The sequence below is a fragment of the Vanessa tameamea genome, chromosome 3 (assembly GCF_037043105.1).
Source record: "Vanessa tameamea isolate UH-Manoa-2023 chromosome 3, ilVanTame1 primary haplotype, whole genome shotgun sequence".
Taxonomy (NCBI): domain Eukaryota; kingdom Metazoa; phylum Arthropoda; class Insecta; order Lepidoptera; family Nymphalidae; genus Vanessa; species Vanessa tameamea.
Window position 1 is genome coordinate 8,644,555 of NC_087311.1, and position 26,201 is coordinate 8,670,755.

A 26,201-nucleotide genomic window follows, 5' to 3' on the forward strand; every position below is an offset into this window, starting at 1 on the left:
AGATTGCAATAAAAATGTTTGATCATTTAATTGATATTGATGTTATTCTGAGCGTAGAGGAAACAAAATTTATGAGAGACATTGTAGCGAAAGCATACATTGCCTCTTTTTTTCTATCAATGTTTATTCAGAGTGTAACATTTACTACTTTTGTCTGGTTTTTATTAATAGATTGGCTCAATAAGTTTGCCGCATTTTGTTTTATCAGTTTAACCTCAATTTTTTATTACTTCAATACAAGTATTTTGATGATTGTATCGCTATCGATGAGAGTGCGGTATCTCAATGTTGCTTTAATAAAATTAGCTAAATTAGACCCTGGTTACTTTCCAAAGCACTATTTCTTTGATGGATTATATTGGTTTGAGAAGTTAGACAAGAGGGTGAGATTTCAGAAAAGAGTTGAAAACAAATATTACACAGAGGCTTTAAAAAAAATTTTCATTCAACTACGCATTGCGGAAATATATTTGAGATTTCCTGTGAGTATTTTTACTGCTTTCATGATTTTTTTTATTATTAGTAATTCAGTTATGTAATACAATAACTTCCGGCCTCAGATTCGACAGATGAGGGGCCAAGGTTAGGTGATAATCGATAATCTCTCATAACTCAATTTCGCGTTTATAATATTATGTGAGGAAGACGATTATTTGTAGAATTAATCTTATTAGTAACATTCATTACACGAAATGACTTTAGTAATATATTTATCCAATAATAATATTAAAGGATGTAATATAAAACAAGAAGCCAAGTGCCCGGGAATGATTGCCCAGAAAAGATCGATACAAATTTCGCGTGCCTAATGTTTCTTTACCAAACCTTTTCATCAGATGAGGAGGCCTTAGCCTACAGACTGTTGCCTTTGAAGTTTTATAATATCAAACTCAAGCTCTGTGCATTATAATTTTACTCGATGTCCTGTTCTCAGCTTCTGGAAATAATATGTTTAATAATTTTATATATATATTAATTATAGTACTTTTTTATAGTTACTTGCAAGTATATTGGCAATAATAACATTTACATTAATAATGGTGCAGACATTAATTGAACATTATTTGTATACGGTAAGTTAGGATTTATTCTTCAATTCTGAAGATGAAGCTCATCAGCTTATTTTAATAATATATAATAAATGCTAACTTTTAAAACAATCATCTGTTGTCAATATGACTTTTTAACCAGGAATGATTCTAACATAGATTTATAAAAAAAAAAAAAAACTATTTTTGAATTAAAAAACAATAAAATGCAAAAAAATCGTTTTAGACTAGTTTTATGTTTTGTGCGTGTGTGTGTATTTTTATAAATACAATGTGTTCATTTAACAAATGATTATACTCGTACTTTTACATTGCAGAATGATAATAAGATAAACGGATCCAATATATATTCCCCGTACTGGGTCATAACTTGCTGGGTATATACGTCTTTTGGATTTATACAATTAGACATATTTTATGAAGAGATAGAGAGAACTAAACTTATATGTACATACATATTATTAAAAAATTCGATACCTCGTAAGTTTTAAAGTATACAAACCAATAAACCTCGTTTACAATTAGCTCTATGGACTCTCCCCTTGTTTCTTTAAATACAATCTCGCCAAATAATATGAATTGATATTTTGCTAACGTTTACCTTGCACCTCATTCATAAATTAATATATTATTGTTTGCAGCGAATGTTATACAGCTTGCTGGAAGCATTCTCATGACAATAAGCACAAGAAGTCCCATTATTTCTGTATATGGAATGTTCGAAGCCACGGCCGGAATGTTTATTAAACTTATAACAGCAATGATGATCTACATTATCATACAGTTGCATATATCAGTATCTACGTCGAAAAGTAACCCGCTAACCTTTAATATTAGTACAACAAATCAGACGTTTATTTTTTAGTTATTACTTATAACTGCTGAACGGCTGCACTTTTATTCATTTGTAGTCTATATTGCACTCAGAAACTAAAATTTAAATATAAACATTAGCATTTACAAAAGTCGCTCATATTCTCTAATGCGATCTCTGCGTGCACATTTACGAATTTAATCGTGAAACTAAGAACTAACTATTTCATTAAATAATTGGCTAAGGTATCTGTTTTTATTTGATCCTTAAATATATATTTTTTTTATATTTATTTGATCTTTTTTAATATTTTTACTACATGTAAATATATGTTGTAATAAAGTTAAATTGACGCAGCCCGTCACAACTAAAAAAGGGCAGTAATGAAAATCAGTGTTGAGTTTTGATACACAACTTGGAAGCTGAATGGTACACCTATTTGGGAAACTATTGTAGGCTTGTTGTTTTAATAAATAATTTTCCCTTTATTGTATAGGTTAATAATGTTCTTTAATTTTTGAATACTCGTGTCTAAAATTAACTTTTTTATTATTTTTATTTTTAACTCACACAAAATAATAAAGAAATAACAAACGAAACAACACTGAAGGTAGTTCATATAGGATAATACTTAAATATCGATTGTAAAGCTGCTTTGAAATAAGTAATCAAATTACTAAACTTCGTCTTAATAAGATAAAGTTCCACCAAGTGCCCAAATATTTTGTAGATTCGAAAGTTTAAATTAAATAGCAATTATTCTTTTCAAAGACGAGTAAGAGCATATTCATGAATAAACAGTATATAATATAGACTAGAAAGATATTTAGAAAAAACTACACACAGTACTTCATCTACTACTTAAAATTCTAATATACGTACATATGAACAACTAAGCTAACATTAAATGTACACAATAATATTATTCAATTTTAGGAATATAAAAGATATAGAAATAAATGAAGAGATGTTTTTTGTGTTCTCTAACTGAAAAGTTCCAGAGTAAGTTTTTGGGCGTGATATTATTATAAAAGCCTTTGCGATTTGAAAACGAGTATTTAATTTTAAATAATAATAATAACTTATTTATCCAAGTAACAGTAAATTACAATGCTACTAATAAAATAAATATAAATCGAGAAATTAACATTAAAAAAATAGATGGTCGCTCCTGCAAATATGCGTCACGCCGAAACTACGAAACCTGAGCTGACTCATCGTCGTGTCGTAATGTAAATAACAGCACATTTAAAAATTTAATATTCTTGTTACTTCAGGTGATATGTATTTCTGTTCCAGCCTTGTCCAAAGGATATTAGGCAGACAGTAGGAAACCAAGTCAAATGACAGATTAGTCAAAGAAGTTTGTAGGTTCTACAATACTGGCAATATAACCATTTAAATGAAATGGCTGATATGTACGAATTAATACAGGACTGAGATTTTCAGATTTTTTACTATCGCTCGTTTCTAGTCTTACTTGGAAAAAATAAATATGGATATTAAATAATATTTTCATAATTATGTAGATATTCCATTAAATGTTATCAGTAATAATTATCAGAAATCGTTGATCTCGTATTACAATAATTGGACTTTCGTTATCATATGATAGATTCCCGTTTGTAGATGTACGTAATGAACGTGTATCTACAAACGGGCAATTAAATATGAATTTAAACAACGATTTAATTGTTTGATTAGGCACATAATTCGGCATTTATAATGATACCCGAGGGAGTTGTAAGAATTTCCCGTGAGACTAGATCAAGCAATAACGAATTGTTCAATATATCAGTGGCTAAACGAAAGACTGACGATGTGGGAATGATATTATTATAAGGGGATTATTACATAACGTTAAGATTTAATGCTAAATTGCTTATATTTAACTTGATTTTACATTGGCAATCCAGATCTAAGTTAAATATAAACTATTGTGTGAATATTTAACATTAAACAAGTTTAGTTTAATTTTAAGTTTTTACGTAACAATAACAAGTTTCGATCATTATTAATCGAGTTTGATTAAAACCAAAAAATAATAAGTTTCTCGACGGAAAAATTCACATTCACGCTTGACAATTCTTTACGATTTATCTGTGCAACTAAATACAAACCAAGGACGCAGCATCTTAGTTCCAAGGTTTATGTAAAAATAGTTAATATATCTAAGAGTGCCTATATCTATAGGAGGTGATGACCTCTTACCTAATCATTATTAAATATAATATTTATACATTGTTACATGATTGTTTATTTTTATAAAATAATTTAAATTAAACTAGGCAGTGGTGAGTAACAGACTATAGCTGTCTATAACAAGTATAGCGTTGATAGGCAAACAAGCCAAATATGTATATATTAGGAAAATAAAATCACATAAAATTGGTAAATAGCGGTAGGTTTCATCCAGTACGCAGGTTTCCTCGCAATGTTTTATTCCCACAATTATTTGCTATTATATAAAAACACATTACTTGGTATTAGAACTTTATACCTACAAGTTTCTTTATGTAGATTTACTTGGTGGTAGGGCTTTGTGCAAGCCCGTCTGGGTAGGTACCAGCCACTCATCAGATATTCTACCGCCAAATTACAGTACTTTGTATTGTTGTGTTCCGGTTAGAAGGGTGAGTGAGGCAGTGTAATCACAGGCACAAGGGACATAACATCTTAGTTCCCAAGGTTGGTGGCGCATAGGTGATGCAAGGAACGGTTAATATTTCTTACAGCGCCTTTGTCTGTGGGCGGTGGTGACCACTTACCATCAGGTGGCCTTCATAACATATTATCCAAGCATACACTCACTCAAGAACCACTCCAAACAGCAATGTGTACTGTTGTTTCGTTTTGATGGAAGTAAATAGCCAGTGACAAGTCTTTTCAATAAATAATTTAAAAAATGACACTGTAACGTAAACAATTCAATTCAATGAAACGAATGAGTCGTTTCATTTAACGAACAAACACGTTTAATTATGCGAAACGAACGCAAGCGTGAAATAGAATCAAATCATTTTATAATTATATGAAGTAAATAATAATAATGAATTAGCTTTTCCGTATGTTTATATGTTAAATATTTTATGGAAATCGAAACGCATTCAAAGAAAAAATGGCGCCTGAGATTATTTTATACCGAACACTGGCATATGGAGAAAATTAAGAGTAGGTAGCTTAAGATTACTAATTCGTAAAATATTTAAAAAACGTGACTCTTATTTTCAACGTTTACTTAGAGTTGATCGTTTCGAATCTTAGCGTAAATAACTATGACGGTTGTAGTTAAATGGAAGATACGTGCCATGTTGTCGGCTTAGCATAAATCCAAATAGTAATAATTTCCAATTGTTCAATTTAGACTGTGTATATATTTGCTCAGTTGTACACACAATGGCTTACCGTATAAAGTAACATCTAATTTGGGCGGGTTATTAGTGTAACAGCATTTACCTGTGAAAACGGTAAAGTTTAAACGTAAAATATGAAAATATTTGTGTTATTAGTTTTCATTGCAGTTTTAAGTGACCAAATAGTAAGGATTTTTACAGTATTCTATAATTGTATTGATAAACCAATATTACACTAAATATTAATTTATTTTTACAGTGTGCATATCCAGCCGCTGATGATGGTAAGCGAATTAAAATACTAAATAAGATTTTATTTTAACAACTGATAAGCGGATTTTTAGATATAAACTTTAAATTATAAAATAAAGTAATGAAATAGATACAAAATTTACAATATCCCATGTTACATCCCATACCGAAACAATTGAAGTGCTTTTATATTTTATATACATATGTTATATATACTTGTACCGCTACTTCAGTAAAGAATATTTTATTTTTTAAACCGTGGTTTGAAGAATATCATGTTAAAATGTTTTGGTACTATCGTTGTATTGTGTTATTTACATATAATACGAAAAAAGGAGGTTTATAAAAAAAAATGTATATTGTTTTTTTTCATCTCATTTTAAACGAATTAAGGTTTTTGTCAACATCACCAACACTATGTGTAAAATTTCAAATTGGTTTAAATTTCAGTTACAAGGTTTGACCCTTGTCAAGAGGTCTTAGTCTTAGCCAAGCAGTGGGGCATTTACATTTACTTAATTAAGCCTAAGATGATAATTTTCAATTTACGGCTATAATATTATGCATACAAATGTTCGTACTTATACGATATGTATTTTTAAAAGTATCTCACTTCTTGTTCAGTGTTAAGTTCTATATTTTAGGATTAATACATTTTTTTTTTCAATTAATCAGCAGCCATTAAAGATGCCGTAAAAGATGCAAGTACAGCTGCCCCTGATGTTGTAAAGGATAAGAATCCTGTAAAAGGTGAGCGAAGAAAAATATGACTCATTTTCCCATAGAGGTAACAGTACCTGCGAAATTTCGTCGCCTGATATTTTTTCTGACGATTTGTCGTCCACGTACTATATACTACTTCAAACACACAAACACGCGGCGAATAAAATTCCTACTGTTTTAAACGCCCGCCATACACCATTTGATTCTTTTTCCGCTGTGCGGTCAGCGGTATATACCTCTCCATGATGCATAAAACATTCGTGAAAATTCAAGGCGGTGTATTCTGGGACAAAACTCTAACATAGTTGCGAAATAATTATCGCGCGGTTTTTTTTTCGCAAGTGCTTGCTTTTATCAAGCTTCATACAATATCCATGTGTCGCAGAATGCTACGGAATTTACTGCGTAAAATTTTGCAGTTCGGGCTAAGACCTTAAGAAAAATTACTAATAATTTGACTAGACTAATTAATACACGATAATATTTCTGAAAATATTGAAGTTGTGTGGTTAAGATAGTTATATAAATTATATCACTAGTGATTATTTAATAGTGATATGTTAATAAAAATAGAAAATTTTAGGTGCTAACACGATGAGGGATTACATTGATATTAAAATATTTTTTCACTAACGCAATATTTATCAAAATATTTATTTAAAATATTTTTTTTTAAATATTATTTATAAAACTTCAAGTATAATGTTGTTTTAAACTATGTACGGTTTGACATTGTAATTAAACCCATCCAATTCCTCCGTGTCTTATCCACCATACGTGACCTTGTCGGCTCATTCAGTATACAAACGCTGCAACCATTGATCAATAAAAAAAATTGTGTTTTACAACCTAATTCAGATTGCATGAATACTAATTGTAGTCACTAACCCTTTAATACAAATAACCATATAATTTTATCAAATCGAAATTAATTTAACGGTAAATGAAATAAAAGTAATAAAAATAACCCTTAAATTCTAGGTATTTCTAATTCTACTACTATAATTAAAGAAGGAACAATATTTATGGCAACCGTAATTGCTGCTGGTCAAAATTTTATGTAAAATGTGATAAAAGAATTTAGTGACTATTGTTACTAAATATTGATTTACATACGTGAAACAATCGATCGACGTTGGATTAAATTATTAAAAAATTATATATATTTTTACTTCACGTTAAAACAAATATATAATATAATAAATATAAAGGTAATCCTTCCTAATAGCCCTTTAAGAAAACATCCAATTAAAAAACCCAAGATCCAAACATCCAAAGGCTAAATACGATTTAATACCAATTTAAGGACAGTTGAAAGGACTTTAAGAACGTTTTGATGACTACAGTCGTTCAGTATTTTTAAATAAGTATTATACACCAATATTAACCGTAAAGGCTTTTCCGTCTGAGAGTATATTCTTTACGTTCCTCATTCAAAATATAAAAAAGAAAACTTTTTTAAATGTAATATGTAGTACGTTTTTGTTTCCTGCGAGTATTATATTTATATACAATATTTATGCAATAAAATTGAAAGATTTATACTTAAATATATTTTAAAAATAGGTCATAGCCCATCCGTTCCTGGCTTGGATAATTTATCAAAAATGAGTAGTGACATTTTCTTTTCATTTGATATAATATATAATGCTAAATCCGTCACTGTAGACTACCCGTTGTCTTTATGATGTCCAAGAATATTTCAATAAATTTATTTATTTATTGTTTTAACTTCATATTTTGATAATAAAAATATTAATTATGTCACCTGTATTTTTCACTAATTAAATTATTCTAATTTCTTAGATATTTTCAATCCCGCTGATATGATGAGTAAAGGCAAAGATTTAATGGATACATTAATGAAACCGATAAGTAAGTAATCTTTAATTTTGATTATAATTTTGCATTTTTTCTAAATTTAATTATACATCAAAATCAAAATATACTTAATTCCAGTATTCTTATGAACGACAAAGTTATGGCAGTTAAATACAATTATATAGAAACTATTCTGCCTAAAAGTCAACAAATATAAATATTTATTTGTATCTTTTACTATAAAAACAAAATTATCACTGGCAAGCCAAAATGATATGTAATACGATAAAATCTTAATAAGTTAGAAATTAGAAAAGAACCGATCGGTTTTGATAAATGTGCTTGACCAGCAAGTGCTAAGTCCTACTACGTGGCTGCAACAACTCAGATTTGGACGAAATTATCACTGTTTTTATATAATAAATTTATATTTATAATAATAAATAATAATATATAATTTCAGGTTCGCCTCTTAACGGCGTAGTGTCAATGTTGAAACCACATGATCCACGTAAGTAATAAAGTGAAGGAACTAAAAATATGATAACTGAACAAATAAAATGGTATATTTTGTATACACTAATAATTAAAATATTATATTTTACAATCATAATTATAAAATATATTTTGTATATGTATAATTTTGCAAAAAATGATATTGCAATTATTGAATGAATAATAAATTATTAAGTTGCCTTTCCAGCTAGCAGCGATGCAGTTTCAAAGTCAGCAAGTAAGTTTTCACTGTACATTATAATTCAGATTTAATATAATTACACGTCTACAGTGATTGTGTCTGCCTAAATATATTTTCCTTCTTAAGTGCAGGAAGAAAAGTTTAGAAAATAATGCCTTTTATACTGTTACATTATCACTTGAGTTGTTGTCTCCTTTAACTATTAATTACAGTACATACTGATAATTACTACTCAGTCATTTGGCATAGAGGCTAGTCATACAGCCTTCTGGCGTACTGTCAATTATAAAACTAATTAGTCAATGGGATTTAGACATAGACAAATTTACATGTGATTTGTCAAATTAGTTTAGTTTGTAAATAATATAGTCACATTATTTTAGGTAAGGCTGAGAGTAAAAATCCTGCAATATCCCTTGGTTCAACTTTGTTTGGAAGTTTCTTCGGTATGTTTTAATTTTGAGATAAGTTAATATTATAGTTATGCTAACTAATCTAAACTAACTTTATTTATAAATTGAAATTTTCTCAAACAGAACAGTAAATTCATGTGATTAATTTGTGTTTATAATTTATCTCATACTCAGCGATGAAGGAAAACATCGTGAGGAAACCTCGCATATTATGTCAAATGAAAATCTGCGACATGATCATAACCTAACCAACCTGGATTAAGGAAGCGTGGTAGAATAAGCCCTCCGTTGTTAATTCCTTTTTTATATAAACTGATAATTTCAGATATGCTTATTGTATTTATAAAGGCAAAAATATGTTAGTAAGTCGTAATAATCCAATGCGTACTTTTTATACGGCTTTACGTGATTTCCAAAATTTTCTTGACAAAAACCCAAATATCTTTAATAGCCGGCTAGCGTAAAAACAGCGTTCTCTGGCCTTGCTAGTTAGTAGACCAAGGACCATTAAGTCTCTTATTGATTAAGTAACTAGCTAACCCACTCGCTTCATTGGCCGAAATATATAAATCAATAATTATCGAGTAACTTCCGTTTTACACGAATGAACTCCGCAATCTCAAACGCCAACATTCATCCTTTAAGCATAATTTTTCGGCCTAAAGTATACATGTACGACATTGAGGCGTTTGTACTATCGTGATTTATATTTTCAAACAGCGGATATCCACCATGTAGGGACTAACCAAAAATGTTATCTCAGTAATAATTTTTGTAACTTTAACATTCATAGCTCTTGAATATATAAAGTAGTATAAGTAACATCGATCATACATGAATTACTACTGGGCGTAAGTCGTACTTAAGAGGAAACTCTCGAGTTTATAGACTTTTATCCGGCTTCAGATTCCCTCACGATATTTCCAATCTAAGCACATGAAAACTAAGCGGTGCCTACCCGGATTTTCATTTGGAATCTTAAGTTACTAGTGTTCTAACCATTGGGCCACCTTGACTTATTAATTAGTTTTTATTTCGTTTTTTTTTAATACTGAGTATGTGACTTTTGTGTTATTTATGTCAACAAACATTTTTTTTTTTTCAGGTTAATAACATGACGACCTTTTGCACCAACAATTCTATTGACACTTTAAATAAACATATAATAATTAATATGTTATATGGATATATCCATTCATCCAAATTAGTTTCTTATTAATTATACTCAACACATGCACTCACAGAGGCATCTTGGACAGGATAATTACAATCAAAGTTTATGTAAATCTTTTTTATTTTAATCAATTTTGTTTTAAATTCTACTTTTGTTTGTCAAACAATATTTTTCACTGGATTTGGCGCTGCTAATTAAAATACATATTTCCTAGTTCGGCTACAGATGCTTCATTCGTTCACGATATTGTTTTATGGTTTAAATTATTGTGGCAAATAGTTAACATGTTTTGGAAAATCAACTATAATTATTTATTATTTGGAGCGAATAAAAAATAATAAAAATCAAATTATATTTTATGTTATTTATATAAATAAATTTTATAAATATATAGCATTTTTTAATTTGTGCATAACAATGTTATTATTTACAACATCACATATCACTTTATATACGAGTATTTTGCACCGGATTACTTAAATTAGTATAATTCATAATCTGTATATTAAAATTAAACAAAATCAATAACAACGTACTAGTAAAAATCAAATACAACAATCATTTAATATTCTTATTATGTGTTAAAGTTTACCGAAAATACATACTAGTAATGGCTTGAACTTGAGTAAAAAAATATAATAAATCAGTAAACAAAAATACCCTTATATACAACCAAATTGAAAGCAATATACTAATCACTATATATACTTAATTCCAAACTACTCCTACGTATTGATACTTATTTTAATCACAGGAGTAAACACAAAAAAAATATTCAGACATTAAATTGACGCGATATCAATGTTCGAAATTTAAATTCGTGAAAAAAAATAAAAATTACTATCGCCAAGTGGATATAAGAGGATTAAACATATATCAACCAAGAACTGTTTGTATTGAATAACATAGCAGAACTTTTAACCGTAAATGTAAGTTCGTTTGTTTATCTTTACTCCGTCGATTGGAATAGACTAAAATATTATAACATAACTTTTGTATATTGTTATATGACTATAATATATTTAAATAAGTACTCCCTTCCTGTCTCGTCGCATATTAAAGTGTGCCGCGATATTTGTGTTGGAGCCTGAAACCTCTTGTACTGTAGTAGAATCGCTTAGTTTGATACGTTTGTCTTTAGTCATTTGTGCTACCTGGAATCAGAAAGACTCATGTTATTTATTGCTCTACAAGAATGTATTTAACTTTAAAAATATACAATGATTGCTGCAATTTTCAACTATGCTAGCCCGTCCGGGTAAGTACCACCCACTTATCGTATGTTCTACCGCCAAGGAGCAATATTTAGTATTCTTGTGTTCCGTTATAATACTCGGTCGCAGGGTTTTGTGTAAGCTCGTCTGGGTAAGTACCACCTACTCATCAAATATTCTACCGCCAAATAACAGTACCAAGTATTGTTGTGTTCCGGTTTGAAGGGTGAGTGAGCCAGTGTAACTACAGGCACAAGGGACATAACATCTTAGTTCCCAAGGTTGGTGATGCATTGGCGATGTAAGGAATGGTTAATATTTCATACAGGGCCATTTTCTATGGACGATGATGACCAATGACCTGCAATGAATGAATTTGCTCGTCCGCCTACCTATATCATAAAAAATAAGAAAATATATGGTCAATATTTTCATAGCGCCACGCTTATCATCAGGCGTCTATTTGATCGTCCGCCTGTCTATTTTATAAAAAAAAAAAAACGTACAGCGTCGTCGATCGTCTTAAACTGCCAGTTCCAGTGCACGCGGTAGAGGAAGGGCCGATGGTCGAAGCGGTTGTCGTCGGGGCTGTACGTCTCGGCGTGATATGATGGAGTCAACACCGTCATTTTATGGCGGTTAATGGCGTAGCAGCGGAAGAAATGCTTTACCTTTTCCGCTACCTGAAAAAAATATGTTTATGAACTTATTCATAAGCCTTAAAATATTGTACTAAGTTTTGAAAATTTGATGACTTTAATAATCAATGGCTATCATTACACGCGACAAGAAACTTCAATAATATAATTCAATTTTTGCCAATCAACGAATACTTTGATTAACCGACTGTTCGATGAGAATTCGTATATGATGTTTTATATGGATAGCATATTTAATTTCTTATATTGAACAATCATAAATTGCAACAAATAAAATTTGGGAAAGCGTATTTGTACACGCAAATGAACTATTTTGAAACAAGGCAACTCTGCGCCAGCTATAAATAAATAGATTAAATTTCGTCATTCTATTGCTGTGCGGGAAGTATAACTTTAACAATAGGCGTTTTTGGTAAGTTTTCTAACCCAGGCTCTCAGGCTCTCTTGTCTCTTCATAATATATGTATCATATATACATTTACCCATTTAACATTACCCTACTATACTTAAATCGTAGCCTTATGGTCCATTAGTAGCAAGCCAATGGTACCTTTTGAATTACGCATTAGACAATTCTACTACTCCTAATAACGAATTTCTTTTTAATTTTGTAATCGAACATAAGTGTCGGATATATATATGGCGTAATTCCAAAATAGAAAGTATATCCAAAAACACTAAGGAGGGGGTAAGAGATTTGATACAAATAAACAAGCACCCTTAAATATTTTATACGTTTATATTACCTCCTGTGGAGTACATTTGTTACTCCAAACATGTACAAGTTTTTGGAACATACTAAACGGTCCACAATGGAACGTTTTTCTCAAACGCCCAAACTCTGATAACTCCGCATACGTCATTCCCATGTCCTGTTCGTCGGTCTGAGTGATCTGGCCATCTGATAAGGGTTCCAACTCAGCTGTCGGTGGCGCTTGCAATATTTCAGACAGTGATGGCAAGAAAAAGCTAAAACATGATTAAACCAAGAGATTGTAATTATGAATAAAACAGACTTTTGCGAACTTAAAAGAATATATACCTACAAAATATTTCATTCTGATGGATAAAAATAACACCTAATGAAACATCTCTAGACTCAATAAAAAAAAAAAAAATAATATGAGAAGTATAAATACATACTAAATTCCAACAAAAAAAAAAACCTTACCGGCTTTTAGCATAATGTAAGAAAGACTTCAAATCGGTTTTAGATATTCCACCGATAGGATTGACGTCAGCACTTGAGCAATCGTACTTGGTCATGTATCCTCGTAATGCCTCGTCGACATTCGACGAGCCCAGCACAAGTAATCCACCCGGCCTTCCTCGCACCCATAACATCAACTGTGCGAACAGATACGATAAAACCATTCGAAGACGAGCCTGAAAAATATTAAATTGATAATGTCGGTCTGACCGATTTTGGTCACAGCGGACATTCTTAAAAGAGACTAGTTAAGTACGTAGCACATATTATATATACTGCATAAGGCTGGTCGCAAGCACAATTGCACTAACTTTTCCCTCATCTCATGAAATCCAATGACACTGGGTTGAAATGGAGAACCAACAGCTTTACATGTTTTCGGTGACATGAACGTTAACATTGCCAAAATTCTAACTCTTAGCTGCTATAGAGAACATTTAATTTCCCCGATCTGGGGTTTAAGCCTGGAATCTCGGGTTTTGCAGGCCTATACACAGATCACTAGACAAACGTGGTAATAGAAAGCAAATTAAATGAATTGATCGGTAAATTATTCACTGCTCATTGGAGATATAAGGAATGATTAATATTTCTTATAGCGTTAATGTGTATGGGCGATGCGGGCCACTTACTCATGTGGGATATTTGCCCACCCTACCTATATCATAAAAAAATAAAAACAAATAAGGCGCTCTAAAATACTAAATCACCTTAACTTACAATATTATCCCCGATCAATTAGACTCGATGGTTTGGCCATGATACTATATTATATTATAGTCGAGATAAATCATTAAATAACCCCAGAAGAAGGGTTATATATTACTAAATAGTTAAATACATTTTCACTACATTTTACCTGAATGTTCTGTAGGGCCAGATTTTGCCGAGGGCAACCTCCCTTACTTCTAAATTTAGGTACAAGGCCGGTTGCAGTTGTGAATATACCAATTACGGCACTGACTGCTGAGTCTATCACAATAGGAAAATGATAACTACCTATTTCATTGGCAAGCTGAAAAAAATATACATTTTTTGTTATATTTTCTTTAAAAAAGGTATAAAATAGTATGTGTCTATAGATACTATTGCATCAGTACCTTCATTCAAATTGATATATTTGTTAAAATTATTGAAATAATTTATTACCTGTGAGGCTCTTTGCTTAGTCTCCTGACTAGAGTTCTCTGAAGCCATGTAACAGGTGACCAGCAGCCTGTTGCATAGCTCCATTGGATCAGATGGCATGTAGTCAGATTGACAGAGAATCTTTCTTACGTCATACAAAACTTGGCTCTCTGTGAACAAATGCAAATCAGCTCTGACATATATTTATACCAATCAATAACACTTATGTTCAACGAGTTATCATACGCAATTATACCTCCTTTCTGAACAGCATCACAAATCTGTGTACACATGGAGTAAACAATACAAGCTGTGCTAGTCGAATCAACCCCTCCACTTAGAGGAAGGAAAAATCCTCCCTGACCTGACCTTCGTAAATAATCCCATAGCCAACAGGCTGGACCTAAAATATAAGATATATTATTTAACAACAATTTGAATAACCATAAAATACATTATAATAATACCAAATGAATCATTGTACCAATACAATTCATTATTGACAAAAGGTTTTATTATAAACTTGGATTAAAAGCTATGGTTAATGCAAATTTAATCACCTAGTTCGATTTCTTCTTCAGGGGTAAGATATTTGCACTCAACGGGTGGACTGATTGTAAGATATATATCTTCGTCATCGGATAAAGCGAAGTCAACAGTTATTCGAGGAAATGGAGCATTTGCGGCAGCTAAATGCGACCGGGAACTAATTTGCGTACGATATGAACGGATATCTTCTAGATCTATCGTGGCAGTTATCACTTCCTGGAATTTAAAATGTCAGATTATTTACGACAAAAATATTATATACAAATAAGTCCCAAGCAACAATAACCACAAGAAAAACTTACAACATCGTGTAGTGCAAATTGCAGTCCTCGACTAACGATCTCTCCGTTAACAGCCACACATGAACATCCATTGAAATAGATTCGTTGTCCGTCGCATCCTCGCAAATTACTAAACAAATAGGCACCTCCACTTTTAAACGTAGCACTTTTAACTAGATCTACGGTTACGTATGCTTTACGCAATTCCATGTAACTACCGGAACCATTCGAAATTATTTCTACACCATCCAAACTTAAAGGAATATGGCGACTGGAAAGAAAGAAAAAAAGTTAACATGAAACCTTGGCTTCTTGGTTTATTCTTCTTGGCTAGTTTAATGAATGTTTTAGATTAAATGAACAATTTAAATAATTCTAGCAACCTTTGAGGATTCCACAACTCTTCACATATTTCAAAACCAATACACGTGTCTCTAGTAGAAATAACTGCGTCACCAATTGGTACCACTGTCTGATTAGTTATAGATGTGATCATTCGAGGTAAATAATAATCCTCTACTTGTCGTTCCTGTAAAAAATTATATAATATTTAAATAGATAGATAAGCAATCATAATCTAAATATTATAGTATGTTCTAACAAACTCTTTTAAATCATTTAATTTAATTACAAACACTAATGATCAAATAATCAGATCAGATAGACTCAATTGATTCTTTAATGGTTTTAAAGTTAACATGCTCTCTTACTTTAGTCCAACAAGAAAACCATCGAGTCTCTCTATAGTTTCCATCTTCACATAATATCATCTTTGGTCTTATTAGTAAGATTTTTTTATTAAGAAATGCTACTCGGCAATTGTATGATACATTTCGGTGCTGGACTGGCATGCCAACATCTATAAGTATATCCTTACAAGTTGCAGATTTAAGCAATTCTGCTAGCACTTGCCAGCTATGGAGAAAAGTGTCCGGCTCATGGAAGTGATCCTCGCAACTATATCCACTATGAAACAAAAATTACTTTCAAATACAATACATTCTGATAAATTATTATACGATGATATATGAATTACTTCTGTATTTAACATCAATAATTAATATGATAGGGCTTTGTGCAAACTCGTCGGGATAGATGCCACCCACTCATCAGATATTCTGCCGCCAAGCCACAATACTTGGTATTGTTGTGTTCGGGTTTGAAGGTGAGTGAGCCAGCGTAACTACAGGCACAAGGGACATAACATCTTAGTTCCCAAGGTTGGTGGCGCATTGGCGAAGTAAGGAATGGTTAATAGTTCTAACAGTGCCAATGTTTATGAACAGCGGTGACCACTTAATATCAGGTGGCTCATTTGCCGGTCCGCCTACCTATTACATAAAAAAAAGGATTTCAAATACAATACACATACCATACTTCTAATTCAGGTCCTGTTCTATAGAGTGCGCCCATTTCTTTAGCTTCTTGAATGGACTGTAAGATTCTATTTAAGTTCCCTTCAAAATCCAATGCCCATTGATTTAATGTACATACTGCTACCACAACTTTCCGACCCATTTTTAGGTTTCTAAAACAGTACAATATTTAAGTAATTAGTATTTGTTGTAGATTAAGTACTTAAAAATATCTATAATTTATGAATTATTTATTGTAGCAATATAAAAAAAGTTTTACTTGACCGTTGCAAAGCCAATATTAAAACAGTAGTTTTTTGCCAATAGGCAATTTAAGATATTAAATAAAATTTAAAGGATTCATTAATACTTCATGCAAGATTGAATACAAATAGTATTCATATGGAATCAACCAATAAGATTTTTTCCATCCTTGGTATGAAAAAGAAGAAATTACATAATCCAATAAGAAAATCGCATCAGTTATGTAGTGGGCAATAACATTTGTACATTACTGTATAGCATGAACCGCTTAGTTCATTGATGAGTGACACACGACAGGCAGATAGTCTAACGAAATCGATCCGTACCAGTCCGTAACAAGTTCCGGCCAATCACCCCGCCCTATGCCTTACGACCCCGACAAGAGGTCTACGCACCGAAGAAGAGGAATGCGAACGCAACTTGGCACTAGTGAACGATTGAAACGTACCTATTATATTTTACATCCACGTATTGGATCTATTATAGGAAATATTTTGTTCATATTTTCGATTCGAATGACAATTAGCAAAATTATATTTATAGTATGTACTGTTGGGATACGGGTGTATGTATTAATTTGAAAGTAGAAAATTATATTTGAATACAGATCAAATTCAAAGCATATAAGACTTAAATACAGAAAATAAAAAGGAAAACATAAAAAACCTTTACTCCAAACTACAGTTGACAGTCAGTATACTTTTCACTACTACAGTTAAAAGCTTTAACTTACTAATTCAACTCGTGGCAACACAACAACAGATATTTTAATCAAAGAAATGAACAAAACTTAAATTAAATTGCAGCAAAAATCTTTTACCCGCACCAAAAAGTGGATTTTTCTTTGAAGACACGAATATTACGTAGCACCTATCGACTTACTGGTACTGTTTCCTTGGCAACTAATTTATATACGCAGGTACTATAGTGTACAATGAGCATATATAAGATATTAAAAATAGGGGTGAAAATAAGAGTTTGCAGTTTGAGGGGTTGTAAAGAATTATTCAATTTGCTGAAAGTGGAGCATTTAATATCTGAAATTCTAAGTTTATTGTCAAAGAACTAATAATAATTATTGATACTTACTAATATTATTATTTCGTAAGTAACTCTGTCTGTCTATCTGTTGCTCTATCACGTCCATACCACTGAACCGAATTTGATAAAATTTGGTATGAAGCAAGCTTCAAGTCTAAGGAAGGAGATAAGCTGTTTTTTATGCCTAACATTTGACGGCCAAACCCTAAAATGCGAGCGAAGCCGCGAGCGACAGCCAGTCGTACATATATTCTATGTAATATACTTCATTTATTTTCTAAGTTTTTTACTATAGAAACAAATATTATTTCCATCCTTTGGTAATTATGTGATAAAAAGTTCCGTTTTATCAATCAGTCGTAACCAACGTAAAATCTGAATACGCTATGAATTTGTATAATATAGGTTTACTATTATCAGATAATTCATAACTTGGGCATTCATTCATTTGTTTCTATCTTAAGGACGAGCTTCATTACATAATGTATATCTTCAAATTAGTAAAGCGTTCGTAATTTTTCTGTTATAATTACTTTGAAAGATTCTTTACCAAAAACCTTTGTTTTAGTGTTACGAAACAGTTTAAGAGCTTCATGGGAGCTAGTAGCGAAGTTAGAACGTTTATTCAAAGTTAACACATTACGAGGAAGTGCAGTCACCTTTCAGGCTTTCGTCGAAGCGTAGCAAGTTATAATTTCTCGGAAATATTCATGTTGATAGAATGATTACCAGATCCGATTAAAAATCGATTCTTACAAAATTAAAATATTAATATTTAATGAATAGGTATATACAGAAAAAAAAAATGTTAACATATAAGCGACTAAAACGATAATTGATAATGTAATATTAATCGAAGTTTGAAGGCATTAATTGAATGTTTAAAAAAACTGTGTACAGTGACAATTTTATTCAACATTTATCTTTTTATACTAAAAGTGCAAATATAAGATAGTTTTAGATAAACAGATAGTGGCAATAATGCTTCTAGACACCGATAAGATAGACAAAGATATTACAAGAAGAACTAGTAAAGGTGAGTTTCATGGAATTATGTACTATTAATAATAATCCAACATTATGTCATAATAGTCACTTAAAAAAAATTTGAAAAGCGGGTAAATATATTTATCTAAAGAAAAAGTTTTGTTCAGTTAAAGATTTAAATGTTAAGTTAGTTTCATTTGAGTATTTCATTGCGGTTTCCTTATATTTCTAAATAAGTATGTATTTATGTATTAAAGGTATAATTTATTAATATAACAATATGGGTATATTTGTGATTTTTTTTCATAGCTTATATGATCGCTACATGGTCGTATAGTCAGATACCTACTCTCATACTGTATGACGTCAAGAATCACTTGATAAAACGTTAAACGATCGAAGCATGACATCAGTAAAGCTTTCGTCTCCGAATCACAATAACTTTTGGCCTCAATACGAAAACTTCAGTGTGCTTTCGTGCGCCGTTTCATTCGCTAGTTTACACGCAGTTAAAAATCTGTCGAATCTTATCAATCAATCTAAATAGCTTTGCAGCCATGGAGACAGAATATTTAATATAACTTAGATTTTGATTATCAGAATGCTATATGTAGCTTGGCAACCTCGATACAAAATAAAATTAAAAACTTTTCTAAAATGTTATGGTGGAAACAACTTGAGTGTGCACAAGAAAACGTTATGATGATAGAACAAGAGGAACAGAGAAGAGAATACGTCGATAACACGACGCTCACTTTAACGTTACCCACTAGGGATCCCGTATTACAAGATAATTTATTGATAGCAAATATAGATCAAGTGAAAACTTTACAAGCTACTCTTTTTCCCATTTGTAACAAAGGTAACATAATTCACCAAAACTCATTTGTGAATTTATAGACACGATTCGTTGATAATTCTTGCACACACGCACAAATAGTGTATTTTAAAAGGCGACTATCTTATTGCAGGAACATTTATATCTAACTTTCTTCAAAATAACATAAAAACAAATCAATTAGAAATAAACACTGACATCAAGACTTTCAAAACAACAGCCAAACTGAAAGAACCACGAGATTTATTTGCGCTTCCAAAAGAACTTGATTGCCCACAGCAGGCACCACGTTGGCCATCTGAATGCCAAGTAAGGAACCCAAACTTTTTTTTCTATATGTGTATAAATTTTAATGTATTCGATAAATGACTAATGTAAAATAAAGGTTGTAGAGGAAAGAATTCAGCATATTATGTGGAGTCCTGCATCACCAGAGCCATATTACGTTTCAACTGGTAAAGAACTTAAGCCTCAACCGGTCGGTGAAGAAGCAGGAACAGTGATTTTTCAATACTATCCTATGAGTGCTGTGAATTATGTGAGTTCGCAAACAAAAAACTAAACTAATAGTACTTTACATCAAGTTAAGCTAATTATTCGTAAACCACAAATCAATCGATAAACTAACAATGAAAAACACTTAATATCATGTCAAACTATTACAGTTTAGTCGGTCGTCTGTGGGGGGATCTCGACTATATTTATCGGCATGTACGACTGCTGGGGGTGAAGATGAATTACGTTTTGAATCACGTTTTGAAAGTGGAAATTTAGCCAAAGCAATTAAAATAACGTCTGCTTACTACGAGCTACACCTCCGTACTGATCTCTATACTAATAGACATATGCAATGGTTCTATTTTAGAGTGTCTAACACTAGAAAGCAAATGATGTACAGGTAATAAATTAATACTCATATCAAACTTCATTATTTGTAACTTAGCTATAATTTTGATCATTTAATTTTATATAGGTTTTCAATAGTTAATTTAACTAAGCCTGAAAGTCTGTATAATGAAGGCATGCGACCTTTAATGTATTCAACGAAGGACGCACAATTGCATTCGATCGGTTGGAGACGTTGCGGTGAAAATATCGCCTATTATAAGAACGATTCCACGTAAGTAATTTATTTAGAATAAATAATACTTGAAGTGTATGTTATGTAAAATAGATTTAATATTTATAGGTGCGAAGAAGAAGAACAGAGTCCAAGTTACACGCTAACATTTAATTTAGAATTTCCGCATACAGACGATGCTGTATATATAGCACATTGTTATCCATACACATATTCGGATTTACAGGAATATCTTTCTAGATTACAAGCACATCCAGTAAAATCGACGTATTCAAAACTAAGACTTCTATGTCGAACTCTAGCTGGTAACAATGTATATTATCTGACCATAACTGCACCTAACCTTAACGAAATGGAACCAAAGGTAACTTTTAATTTAATATTGTAAATAATATCTTTTGTAATAATAAAATTTAATTAATTAGATTATCCACCATTAACACCTTTATAAAATATTTGTTTTTCTTATTAAAGAAGAAAAAAGCTGTAATAATTACGGCTAGAGTTCATCCCGGCGAATCGCCTTCATCCTGGATGATGAAAGGTTTCATGGACTATTTAACCGGAGACTCAAATCAAGCTCGAGAATTAAGGGAAAAATTTATTTTTAAACTAGTGCCAATGCTTAATCCTGACGGTGTAAGTATTTTTTATTAAACGTAATGCTAATACTATAAATTATAATGTAATGTGAATATAGGTTTTTATAAGAAAATTAATAAAATACTAGCAAACACGTTTACCGCATCTTGCTATTTCGATAATATGATTTTTAAACATTTGGGAAACCGCCCGCTTTGATAGCCAATCTTAGAATAACAACGTATAAGTCTAAGAACTCCTTTGCAAATACGAATACGATAATTGTCATGTTACTAATTACCCGAAGCCCGATTTAAACATAGGTAATATTTTGTTTTCCTTTTATCATATATCAAATAATATATCGTCTAATATTACCAGGTTAAGTTAAATAATTGTTTTTGTCTTAAATATTAATAAAATATCATTAAAAATTCAGGTTATTGTTGGTAACAACCGTTGTTCGCTAACTGGAAAAGACTTAAATAGGCAATACAGAACTGTTATAAGAGAAACATATCCTCCCGTGTGGCATACAAAAGTAATGATAAGAAGGTAACAATAATTTTCCATAAAATCTTTGTAGCAGCGTGTATGTTCTAAACCTAATTTAGTATAGGTTACAGGAAGAATGCGGAGTGGCAATGTATGTAGACTTACATGCACATTCAAGAAAACATAATATCTTTATTTATGGATGTGAAAGCCGAAAAAACTCAGACAAACGTTTACAAGAACAAGTATTCCCTTTAATGCTACATAAGAATGCAGCAGACAAGGTAAATATCAAAGTATTAAATTATAGGAAAAGACAAAATAGATCAGTGCCTTTTTTATAATTGACGAGCTTTACCGTTACCAGTGTTATTTTAGAAATAAGAGTAGAAAACAACTTTTCGATACCAATAATATTTCTCAAATTTTAAATAGATTGTAACTAATAAATCTATATTTTAGTTTTCATTTGAAAATTGCAAATTCAGAATACAACGTAGTAAAGAAGGAACTGCTCGAGTTGTAATATGGATGTTAGGAGTGGCCAATAGTTACACCATGGAAGCTTCATTCGGAGGATCAGAATTGGGTAGTAGAATGTCAACGCATTTCTCCGCTCAAGACTACGAGAGTCTTGGGCGTACATATTGCGAAACTTTACTGGACTTTTACGATGAGGATCCTAGCAAAGAAAGATTAAGAACAAAAATTGTTACACGCTTGTTAAAAGAAGGTTCTAATGCGGACGAGCCAACAAATATTGATCTTTCTGATTATTCAAGGTATGTAAATGATGTAACCCTAACTAACACTGATAGTGAGTTTGTTGGTCTGTCAATCGTACTTTTAAGTCTTAATTCCTGAGACTAAGGCAGCAACTAGATATGATAATCAACCGAGTACGGATTTGATCTCGTAAACACAAGCGACAACTATTACAATTTAATTTTCGTATTCCACAACACAGTGACGAAGGCGATACATCCAGCAGTAGTTCTGAAGCTTGTGTTCCCAGAGAAACTTCAACCATTGCACAACTCGCACCACCACCGTCCCCAATTTTGCCAGATATCAATAGAAATATAATTGATGTAAGTTTTGAATGTCAATTCATTCAATCAAAACTGTTAAACTTAAAATAAAGAAAAATATGTTTTGCCATAGAAACCCCGACGACAAAGGCAAATATTGGAGAAAATAAACAGAACTGAGAAGAAAAAAACAAAGAGAGAAACATTACAGGTATGAACCTACAAAATGTTGATAGTAAATAACAGTACTTAGTGACTTTTTGAAAAAAATATTTTACAGGTATCAAGGGCTACGATAGACTTAACATCGGATGCGATGACCGATGCATCATCCGATTGTGATTCATTTGAAGAAAATCTCAGTCCTATAAGAAGAGTTCGTAAACATTTACATTCGTCCTCGAAAATGAAACTGAGAAGAAAGAAAAAAATGCCCCCTGAATTAAAAATTTTTCCAGCACCAGTAATCATTTAACTGATATTCACTTCATTTCATTCCATTGAAAAAGAAGTAGTGAAATAATATTTGCTTACTTTACAGACTAGTGATTCAACATTTAATTCTGACCGTGAGAAAAAGCCTTCGAAATCTAGAAGACCAAGAAGTGTCTCAATGGTAACTGAACCAATTAACAAGTCACGGTTAAATCCTGCTTCATGGCATCAGTTTCAACGTTTACCACCCCCCAAGTATAAAAACTATTGAAACATATTTATTGTAGAACTCTATTGGTATGAAAATTAGTAAATATATTAAGTAATATATTACAGGTATTTATCTGAAATTAAAGGCAGAAATATGAACCCGTCAGAACTACAAGTAAAACTAAGTACTTTGAGGAAAAATGTTTGGACTGGGGTTCAAGATGAGGAAAAAGGTCCACTGTCATGGGGAATTTCCAGCTTCGCCATGAACTCTTATTTCACAGACAGTGAAGCTTTACTTAGGTATTTAATTATTAGACACTTTTTTATTTTTACTTTTTTTAATAATATAAAAACTAAGTATGTAATTGGAAAAGTTTATTTTTGTTTACTTATTACAATTTGTTTGGTGTCAAAAAATGATAAGCTTACATCCATTTCCAATATTTTGAATAATAACTTAATATTAAGAGTGCATAATACTTTGCTACTAAATACTATAGTAATATCATTTTGGTAGAATTTTTTAGTTGTTATAAGGTTCTATATATATTTTTACTGAAGTTTCACCCAGAATTGGTATTAAAAATGATAAAATTTGCCATATAATATTATAACACTTACGATATATATAACTATTATGTCACAGCAGAATACATAAAGGACATAATATAACCATATTTGGTATTAACTGTAATAATCACATTTCAATTATTGTCATCTTTTTTATTTTATGTTTAAATTATACTTTTCTTAATAGATCTTGTTCAAAGAAATTGGAAGAATTAGAGGGTGAAAAAAGGAAACACAAAGACGATAAAAAGAAAAAGAAATTTAAATCAAAGAAAGTTTTAGTTAAAGTGCCAACTTCAGATGAAATAATTGAACCAAATAGTAAAATACCTAAAACAAATAAAAAGAAAGGAAAGTAAGTATTCAATTAGATATTATCAAAAAATTACATTATATGTAAAATGTGAATGACCTAATGCTCGCATAAAAAATATTTTTCCAGGTTAAAACATACCAAATCAGATATCTCCTCACTTATAAACAATACAAGTTTTACAGATATACCCAGGAATGCACCACCTTTACCACAAAATAAGATTCCTAAGTCAACCTTTAGAAAAAGTGCTTTTGTAGCGACAGCTATTCAAACTAAAAAGTCTATTCAAAAAACAATTCAAAATGTAGAATCTGACAACTCTGATTCTGATGAATCTATTCGAACAAAAAAAAAAGTCAAGAAAAAGTCCAAATTAAATAAAAATAAATTGCAAAAAAACATAACAGAGACTAAAATCAAGAATTAACTTTGTTCTTATTGTATACTAGTACATACCTTACTAATTTTAATATATTGCAATAGTGAATAAAGTAACTTGAAATTATATTTACTTATACATTTTATTTTATATTCCTACCATTTGAAACATAAAACAAAATTAAGAAACTTTATTGAAACATAAGAAATATTCAAATGTAATTCTAAATATTTAAAAAAATATGTGATAAATATCTGTTATGGTTATTTTTTTAATGCATTTGAAATGTATACTAATGGTAACCTCTCTTTGATTAAAATCAAGGATACATTTGCCTACCATAAAATTCACAAGCAATATTGAGTTGTCTTATGTAAACAAACATGCTATGTGTAAGAAACAAAACTATGCTTAGCGATATTAGTTAAGAAAATATTGAATACAATAACATACAATATTAAAATATTCGTCAATCATGAAATAAATAAAAAACCATTAGGCAATTTACAGATATTTGAAATAAAATATAATGTAGATAATAATATAAATTGAATACTCACTCAGTAAATTGATAATAAATTTATAAAATAAAGGGTTTTGTATTGATTAACTCGGAATCTTGATAAAAAAGCAAGATTTGATTAAGAAATAAAAAAAAAAATAAACTCAAAACTTTTGTAATTTGCGGTTATGTCGTTTGTAATTGAAATCTGACATTGACAAGTGACATATTATTTCAAAAATCTAATTCAAGTTTTTTTCAGTAATATATCTAAAATCTCTGATGTAGATTATAAAATAGAACTTTCGCCAACTTTTTCGATCAATCTGGGTAGTGTAATTGAACTGTAAATACGTTAAGCATTAATTTATGACTTATAAAATATCTCATATATTTTGTTTACAAATCCAACTTAATTCTTTTCGAATTTCATACATCGTTGATGTACTGCCAATAAATAATTCTTGTAAACAAAAATAATTCCAGAAAGCGGGACCTTTTTATTTTTTATTTGTAGTTTAATAGATATCTGCTTTCCACACAAAATATTATAGACTATACTTAGATCTATTAGTCCAATCTAGTTGATTTATAAATCATTTTCATCAGATTATATATCAACTAGATTGGGCCCGTGGCTTGTCTCGTGTTTAATAAGAGCCCTTCTACTATGACCATAGTCAGTACCTCAAAGGCACTTCCTCTCCTATATTATCGCATGGAGATAAACTTTTTCATGTAAATTGAGTTCCGATAACAATGCATTTTATAATAT

At 30.8% G+C, this 26,201-nt stretch overlaps 4 protein-coding genes across 6 annotated transcripts; 3 read left to right on the forward strand and 1 right to left on the reverse strand.

Moving 5' to 3' along the window:
• The first annotated feature begins 248 nt into the window (after nt 1-248).
• Nucleotides 249-2,364, forward strand: LOC135193893 (uncharacterized). The gene is made up of 4 exons (XM_064218283.1): nt 249-383; nt 1,367-1,529; nt 1,691-1,861; nt 2,360-2,364. Exons 1-4 carry the CDS (start codon nt 249-251, stop codon nt 2,362-2,364), a joined length of 474 nt encoding a protein of 157 aa, XP_064074353.1.
• Nucleotides 2,365-5,155: 2,791 nt separating this feature from the next.
• LOC113397510 (uncharacterized) lies at nt 5,156-10,687 on the forward strand. 3 transcript variants are annotated; one of them, XM_064217866.1, is made up of 9 exons: nt 5,156-5,401; nt 5,476-5,500; nt 6,144-6,218; nt 7,758-7,805; nt 7,998-8,066; nt 8,476-8,523; nt 8,716-8,745; nt 9,093-9,155; nt 10,228-10,687. In XM_064217866.1, exons 1-9 carry the CDS (start codon nt 5,351-5,353, stop codon nt 10,230-10,232), a joined length of 414 nt encoding a protein of 137 aa, XP_064073936.1. In that variant the 5' UTR covers nt 5,156-5,350; the 3' UTR covers nt 10,233-10,687. The 3 variants fall into 3 exon arrangements, with proteins under 3 accessions (XP_064073936.1, XP_064073940.1, XP_064073945.1); XM_064217870.1 differs by lacking the exon at nt 7,758-7,805 and having other exon boundaries at nt 5,170-5,401; XM_064217875.1 differs by lacking the exon at nt 7,758-7,805 and having other exon boundaries at nt 5,170-5,401; nt 6,147-6,218.
• On the reverse strand, nt 10,260-25,503 carry LOC113397471 (glutamine-dependent NAD(+) synthetase). The gene is made up of 13 exons (XM_026635855.2): nt 25,485-25,503; nt 16,710-16,865; nt 16,048-16,303; nt 15,721-15,866; nt 15,359-15,608; nt 15,068-15,272; nt 14,764-14,910; nt 14,529-14,677; nt 14,239-14,394; nt 13,341-13,555; nt 12,916-13,138; nt 12,017-12,193; nt 10,260-11,450 (listed from the first exon to the last, which is right to left on the reverse strand). Exons 2-13 carry the CDS (start codon nt 16,853-16,855, stop codon nt 11,319-11,321), a joined length of 2,202 nt encoding a protein of 733 aa, XP_026491640.2. The 5' UTR covers nt 16,856-16,865; nt 25,485-25,503; the 3' UTR covers nt 10,260-11,318.
• Nucleotides 19,409-24,972, forward strand: Nna1 (Nna1 carboxypeptidase). The gene is made up of 17 exons (XM_026635997.2): nt 19,409-19,846; nt 19,956-20,131; nt 20,208-20,360; nt 20,488-20,720; nt 20,796-20,942; nt 21,012-21,267; nt 21,378-21,542; nt 21,925-22,040; nt 22,105-22,264; nt 22,443-22,762; nt 22,948-23,071; nt 23,145-23,222; nt 23,292-23,474; nt 23,553-23,701; nt 23,783-23,959; nt 24,417-24,584; nt 24,672-24,972. Exons 1-17 carry the CDS (start codon nt 19,642-19,644, stop codon nt 24,970-24,972), a joined length of 3,111 nt encoding a protein of 1,036 aa, XP_026491782.2. The 5' UTR covers nt 19,409-19,641.
• Nucleotides 25,504-26,201: the final 698 nt, after the last annotated feature.

Bases quoted from the DNA above. Each gene is read 5' to 3' on its own strand.
- LOC113397471 (XM_026635855.2), bottom strand. From the start codon at position 16,855: ATGGGTCGGAAAGTTGTGGTAGCAGTATGTACATTAAATCAATGGGCA. The intron at 14,678-14,763 runs GTATAATTGCGT...ATTTGTTCACAG, and splicing joins TGATGCTGTTCAGAAAGGAG to AGAGCCAAGTTTTGTATGAC. The intron at 13,556-14,238 runs GTAAAATGTAGT...AATATTTTTCAG, and splicing joins TGGCCCTACAGAACATTCAG to GCTCGTCTTCGAATGGTTTT.
- LOC135193893 (XM_064218283.1), top strand. From the start codon at position 249: ATGATTGTATCGCTATCGATGAGAGTGCGGTATCTCAATGTTGCTTTA. The intron at 384-1,366 runs GTGAGATTTCAG...TTTACATTGCAG, and splicing joins TTGAGAAGTTAGACAAGAGG to AATGATAATAAGATAAACGG. The intron at 1,530-1,690 runs GTAAGTTTTAAA...TATTGTTTGCAG, and splicing joins ATTAAAAAATTCGATACCTC to CGAATGTTATACAGCTTGCT.
- Nna1 (XM_026635997.2), top strand. From the start codon at position 19,642: ATGTTATGGTGGAAACAACTTGAGTGTGCACAAGAAAACGTTATGATG. The intron at 21,268-21,377 runs GTAACTTTTAAT...TTCTTATTAAAG, and splicing joins TTAACGAAATGGAACCAAAG to AAGAAAAAAGCTGTAATAAT. The intron at 21,543-21,924 runs GTAAGTATTTTT...TTAAAAATTCAG, and splicing joins CAATGCTTAATCCTGACGGT to GTTATTGTTGGTAACAACCG.
- LOC113397510 (XM_064217866.1), top strand. From the start codon at position 5,351: ATGAAAATATTTGTGTTATTAGTTTTCATTGCAGTTTTAAGTGACCAA. The intron at 6,219-7,757 runs GTGAGCGAAGAA...TTTTAAAAATAG, and splicing joins GGATAAGAATCCTGTAAAAG to GTCATAGCCCATCCGTTCCT. The intron at 8,746-9,092 runs GTAAGTTTTCAC...ACATTATTTTAG, and splicing joins TGCAGTTTCAAAGTCAGCAA to GTAAGGCTGAGAGTAAAAAT.